Source organism: Myotis brandtii, unplaced genomic scaffold (assembly GCF_000412655.1).
Source record: "Myotis brandtii unplaced genomic scaffold, ASM41265v1 scaffold1167, whole genome shotgun sequence".
NCBI classification, from domain to species: Eukaryota; Metazoa; Chordata; class Mammalia; order Chiroptera; family Vespertilionidae; genus Myotis; species Myotis brandtii.
Window position 1 is genome coordinate 1,324,437 of NW_005354039.1, and position 6,537 is coordinate 1,330,973.

At 47.5% G+C, this 6,537-nt stretch overlaps 1 protein-coding gene across 2 annotated transcripts in view; it reads left to right on the forward strand.

The window, feature by feature from the left end:
- The first annotated feature begins 5,793 nt into the window (after positions 1–5,793).
- The window catches only part of YWHAE (tyrosine 3-monooxygenase/tryptophan 5-monooxygenase activation protein, epsilon), a 37,964-nt gene continuing 37,220 nt past the window's right edge, over positions 5,794–6,537 (forward strand). The window contains exon 1 of one of the 2 annotated variants that reach the window (XM_005858323.2): positions 5,794–6,002. In XM_005858323.2, coding sequence (XP_005858385.1) covers positions 5,945–6,002 — 58 coding nt within the window. In that variant the 5' untranslated portion in view covers positions 5,794–5,944. The remainder of the gene's footprint in view (positions 6,003–6,537) is intronic. The other variant, XM_014529499.1, reaches the window with a different exon arrangement.

Consider the following 6,537-nt stretch of genomic DNA (forward strand, 5'->3'; position numbering starts at 1 on the left):
TATCACTGGGAGGAATTGACCTCCAGGCCAATTGGCTGTGAGAATCAGCTGTGTCTGCAGTGGGAGAACTTCTGTGCTGGAGACACCCCTCCGGGGCAAGACTTGCTTCAATGGGGCTTTGGTGCTCACTGAGTCTGCCCCTTGAGTGTGTCCTTTATGGATCCGAGGAGCTGCAATGGATGGTCCCACTCTGACCACTGGGCACACTGGCTCCTGGATCGCTAGGGAGGTGCTAATCTAGCCTCTGCCTGAGGCTATCCAGCAAAAGCCTCCCTGCAGGGCTTGGGCGGGGCGGGTCCCACGGGATCAACAGGGCGGGGCTAGCAATTATGGCTGCCCTCAGAGGCCCCGCTTTCTCAGTGTCCCAGCAATTGCTGCAAGCACCTCCGAGAGAAAGCTGCCCTCGAGTTCCGACTGATGCCAGACAGTCCCGCTTCTCCCGTATGAGTCTGGGTCCCCAGAGACTCGCCCGGAACTGGAGCTCGGAGCCTGAGACTCCCTCCTGATTGAAAAAGACAACCACACCCTCAGCTGCCAGCCCGCTCCGCCTCCGCATGCGCCTCTGTACCTTAGTATTTTACTTCCGCACCGCACCTCCTCTGAGTCTCGGTATGCTTTTCTCTTTCCTTCTAATTGTAGAATTTCCACTCAGCCAGCCTTCCTGTGGTTCTGGATGATGTCCATTCCGTCTTTTAGTTGTATTTTTGAAGTGGTTGTGCGAGGCAGTAAACTCCAGTGTTTACCTATGCTGCCATCTTGGTTTCTCCTACTTCTTGGTTTTTACACTTAACCACATTGTGAGAATTTTGGACATATCTTCATAAATACATTTGAATTGTAAAGATAGTATGCAGTAAAAAATAAAACGAATTCAAAAGTATAAAATAAAAAATAGCCTACTTTTACAAATAAAATTGCAATAAATTTTTCCCCCCAAAGAAGTACTAAACTGCAAGATCCTGGAGGCAATGACTAATCATATTTTTTAATGTCTTATTTCCTTCTTGTAGTGCTTAGTACACTGTCATGTATCTGTGGATATTCTACTGAATACAGGTCATGTGAGTTATTTTTTTTCTTCTCTCTATATATTTTTTCATCACCATTTATCCCCCCATACCTCCACCCATCCCCAGTTCTTATTTCTTTTAAAGCAAATTCTTTTTTTTGTTTTAATCCTCACCAGAGGATTTTTTCCCCATTGATCTTTAGAGAGAGTGGAAGGAAGGGGGAGAGACAGAGAGAAACATCAATGTGAGAGAGACACATTAATTGATTGCATCCACCTTGTGCCCCGACCAGGACCGGGGATTGAGCCTGCAACTGAGATATGTGCGCTTGACTGGAATTGAATCTGGGACCCTTCAGTCTAATGCTTTAACCACTGAGCGAAATGGACTAGAGCTTAAAGCAAATTTTATTATTATTATTATTATTTTTTTTTTTATATTTTATTGATTTTTTACAGAGAGGAAGGGAGAGAGATAGAGAGTTAGAAACATCGATCAGCTGCCTCCTGCACATCTCCTACTGGGGATGTGCCCGCAACCCAGGTACATGCCCTTGACCGGAATCGAACCTGGGACCCTTCAGTCCACAGACCGACGCTCTATCCACTGAGCCAAACCGGTTTCGGCTATTATTTTTTTTTACACCAAGCAACTTACAGGGCTGCTGCTTCTTAAACCAATTTTTTTAAAAATATATTTTATTGATTTTTTACAGAGAGGAAGGGAGAGAGATAGAGAGTTAGAAACATCGATCAGCTGCCTCCTGCACATCTCCTACTGGGGATGTGCCCGCAACCCAGGTACATGCCCTTGACCGGAATCGAACCTGGGACCCTTCAGTCCACAGACCGACGCTCTATCCACTGAGCCAAACCGGTTTCGGCTAAATGGTTTTTTTTTTTTTTTTTTTGCATAAATTGAGCTAGTCATGTTGTTTTCCTCCTCTCCTTTTATTAAGATAGGATATTAATTACATTGATTTTCTTGAATCATCCCTCTATTCCTGGATTAAATCTCACTTGGTTATGATATATAATCCTTTTCATATGCTGCTGAATTTATTTTGCTGTTATCATTGTAATGTATTTTTATTGATTTCAGAGAGGGAGAGGGAGAGATAGAAACATCAATGATGAGAATCATTGATCAGCTGCCTCCTGCACACCCCCTACTGGGGACCAAGCTTGCAACCCAGGCATGTATGAGCTCGAGAATGTGATTGGAACTGAACCAGGATCTCCTGGTTCATAGGTTGATGCTCAACCACTGAGCAACACTGGCTGGGCCTCATACATTTTTATGGATACAGCCATATGTATAAAAAAATTTTAAGTAGGAATATCAAGAATTCACACTGGACTCAGGATAATAGTTAATGCCAGGGAGGGAGAGATTGAGGGACAAGCAGTCTATTAATACCTTGATAGCATTTATTGTCTTTTTTTTCTTTTTTCAATCCTCACCAGAGGGTATTTTTTCCATTGATTTCCAGAGAGTGGGAGGGGGGGAGTTTGCGGGGAAGAGAAACATCTATGTGAGAGAAACACATGGATTGGTTGCCTCCCACATGCACCCCTACCAGGGATGGGTAACCTGCAACCAAGGTACGTGGCCTTGACTGATTATGGAATCTGCAACCCTTTGGTCTGCAGGCTGATGCTCTAACCACTGAGCAACCGGTCAGGGAGATAGATTTAATGTCTTTTTTTAAAAAAAATATTTTTTCTTGATTTCAGAGAGGAAGGGAGAAGGAGAGAGAGAAACATCAATGATGAGAATCATTGACTGCCTCCTGCACACCTCCCACTGGGGATCGAGTCTGCTACCCAGACATGTGCCCTTGACCGGAATCAATCCTGGGACCTTTCAGCCCGCAGGCTGACAATCTATCCATTGAACCAAACTGGCTAGGGCTTAATCTATATATATAAAAGCCTAATATGCTAAGTGTCCAACCGATGGGTTGACTGAAGGGTCAACTGCTCGACCAGTCGCTATGACGTGCACTGACCACCAGGGGGCAGACACTCCAACTGGTAGGTTAGCTTGTTGGTGGGGTCTGGCCAATTGGGACTTGGGGAGACGGGCTGGACACACCCTGTAGTCCTCCCACGGTCCCTCCCCAGCCTCTAAAATATTTCTTCTAATTAATTTCCTTTGAATGTGCACAAATTCGTGCACTGGGCCTCTAGTGTCTTAATAGAAGGTAACTGAAGCAGATGTGACAAACATTTTATCTGGGCCCTAACCAGTTTGGCTCAGTGGATAGATGTTGGCCTGCGGACTGGAGGGTCCCAGGTTCGATTCCGGTCAAGGGCATGTACCTTGGTTGTGGGCACATCCCCAGTAGGAGGTGTGCAGGAGGTGGCTGATCGATGTTTCTCTCTCATCGATGTTTCTGACTCTCTGTCCCTCTCCCTTCCTCTCTGTAAAAAAAATCAATAAAATATATTAAAAAATAATTTTATCTGGGCAATAAGTACTGGAGTGTGTAATTTCTGTGTTTACTTGTGTCAATATATTATCACTGTTTTGAACAAAGGTCAATAAAATCCTTATAGCTTCTGTGGCTTCATTTTATTAAATATAAAATAACAGATCCTATAAATGTCATTCATGTGGTAAGTTACATTTCGGTAATCTGAACCAAAGTAACCAAATAAGTTATTCTCTCTTTTTTTTTAAGGAAGTTGAGTCTTAAGTAGACTCCCACTGGATTTTATTTTTTAAAATTTTTTATATTTTTTTTATTGATTTTAGAGAGGAAGGGAGAGGGAGAGATAGAAACATCAGTGATGAGAGAGAATCACTGAACAGCTGCCGCCAGCAAGCCACACACTGGGGATCGAGCCCACAACCCCAGCATGTGCCCTGACTGGGAATCGAACCATGAACTCATGGTTCATAAGTCAATGCTCAACCACTGAGCCATGTAGGCCAGGCCTCCAATGATTTTTACTAGTAGAGAGAGTGGAAGGGAGGGAGGGAGAGAGATCGATCAGTTGCCTCCTGTACACACCCTGAGACAATTCCTACCAACTGAGCCACACCAGCCAGGGCAATTTTTCTTTATTGATTTTAGTGAGAGAGGGGAGGAGGCGAGAGAAACAGCGATTTGTTGCACTTATTTATGCATTCACTGGTTGCTCCTTGTATATGCCCTTACCATGGATCAAACTCACAACCTTGGTATATCGTGCTATAACCAACTGAGATACCTAGCCAAGGCTAATTTCAAGTTTCATTCCACTGTGATAGGAAAATATACTTTGTATGATTTCAGTCTTTTAACATGTATTAAGGCTTGTTTCATGGCTTAACATATGGTCTCCAGTTTCTCTACCAATGAACATGAAGCTTCAGAGGTGAAATGACTTGCTGGAGGTATAAATAAGTAAGTGTGTATTTATAGAGTTATAGAATTCCGTATTTTGATTCTTTTACCATTGAAATTTGATAAGTGTGTTTAGAGTGGAAGGGGCTTAATCTGTAATGCAGTAAGGAGCCACCCAGTTTCCTTTGCTGAGTCTTCTGCTTTTACCTCTTTTAAAAGTAGGTATTCTCCTGCTTCCCCTTTTTTCCAGTTCCATGATGGTTACTTCTACCTGGGTGATCTTTGAGAATCTTAGAACCAACATGTGCTAGAAGGACTCGTCTTCTCTGCATTCTATCAGCAAACTTTCCTAGCATTCCTATTTTTGTCGTTGGTAATGGTACTGCCACTCATTATTCCAGTGACTCAGGGTGGGAAGATGGAAAGTCAGTTTTTTCCCCTCACAAGGTCTCTACATCTGATCAGATACGAACTCTTGTGGTTTTTCTCTGTAGTATTAATCTTATTTGTCCTTTCCTTACTATTTTCACTGCTACCATCTATTACCTCTTGCCTGCATTAGTGTAATAGCCTGCTAATCAGTCGCTATTTTACCGTACTTATTCATCTTTTTAAAGTATAGGTTAGATAAACGATGATGGTATTATCCTCTCTGCAAAAATCATAGCTTTCTGTGCCCACTGAATAAGGTGCAAACTTCTTAGCTTGCCATCCAAGGCTCTTCATAATTTGGTGCCAACTTTTTTTTTTTTTTGGTGCCAACCTTTTTATTCCACATTTATTGCAGGCCTCACCACACAGCTTATGTTCTAGTTACTGAACAGATATTACATGGAGGGCAAGGTGCTGGGAACCCAGCGGGCAGCGAGACCAGCTCCTTCCATCCTTGCTCCCTGTTTCAACCCCAGCCTGGCCCCGTCTTCTGCGCCTTGCAGTCCAGGCCGGGCTCCTCCAACCACGACCCTGGTTCCCATCCGTGGTGGGTCTAACTCTAAACGGAAAAGAAGGCTGACGCGCAGAAGCCAAAGGCTGCCAAGTGATGTGGAGGTGTAAAAATTGGGGTTCCCCTTCCCCTACCAACTATGGCAGGGCCCACCTCTTTACCCCGGGGTTGAAAAAGCCGGGAGAAGCAGGAGTGGGCGTGGCTGAGGAGACGGGCAAGTAGGGGAGAAGCTGGTTTCCGTGGGGAGGCCGGCCATTAGCAAACCGTTACAGCCTTTGCTTTCTCTCGCTCGCTCTCTTCAGGGGCCGTCCAGGCCGGCCTCGCCTCCAGCTCTCCTCCCCGTGCCCTGGGGGTCGCTCTTTCTTCCCGCAGCCGCCGTTCCCGCCTCGGGGCTCCCGCGCCAGCTGAGCTCACGGAGGAGGGGCGTCTGCTGGTTCCAGCCTCTACGGGCGCCGAGCTCCCGGACCGCCCCCCGCGCCAGTTGCCAGGGAGCGGTTGCCATAGAGCTGAGCAGTTGTCCGCGTGCGCAGGCGGAAGTCCCGGATTGAGGCGCCGCCATTTTTGCTGCTCGGACGCGTAGCGAGAGGCTGAGAGAGTCGGAGACGCTATCCGCTTCCATCCGTCGCGCAGACCCTGCCGGAGCCGCTGCCGCTATGGATGATCGGGAGGATGGTGTACCAGGCGAAGCTGGCCGAGCAGGCTGAGCGATACGACGGTGAGTTGGGGGGTCAACCGGGGGCTGGAATTCTCGGACCCTCTGCCGCCGCCCACAGAGGCCGGGAGCGGGAGACAAAATGGCGGCATCGTCTCGGAGCCTGGCCATGGGACGTGGATTCTGGAAGCAGGAAATGGCCTGTGGTCTCCTGGAGCCGTGGGAGGCCCCAGGCCGAGGAGTTTGACCCTTTCAGTGTCCTCGGCTGCAGACACTTGCCAACCGAGAGGCCGAGGCGATGGGGTGGAGGAGTTGGTTGTAAAATGGCGGCTGGGGGGAGGGCGATTCCCGGGGCGGGGGAGGAGATGGCGGGTGCTGTCTCCGGGCGAGCGATCCTCCGGGGAACTTCTGGCCCGTCTTGGGATGTGGAGAACAATTGAGTGGGGTGATGGGGAAGAAACACTCGCCACATGGGGGAGAGTGGCGACCGGGAGCTGTAGCGCGGGCGCCTTTCAGGGAAATATGGCGGGTGGGGGCGGTGGCTTTTCCCCGGAGGCCCAATGTGGGGCGGCGGCTGAGTCTCACAAAGGAGCAGCTT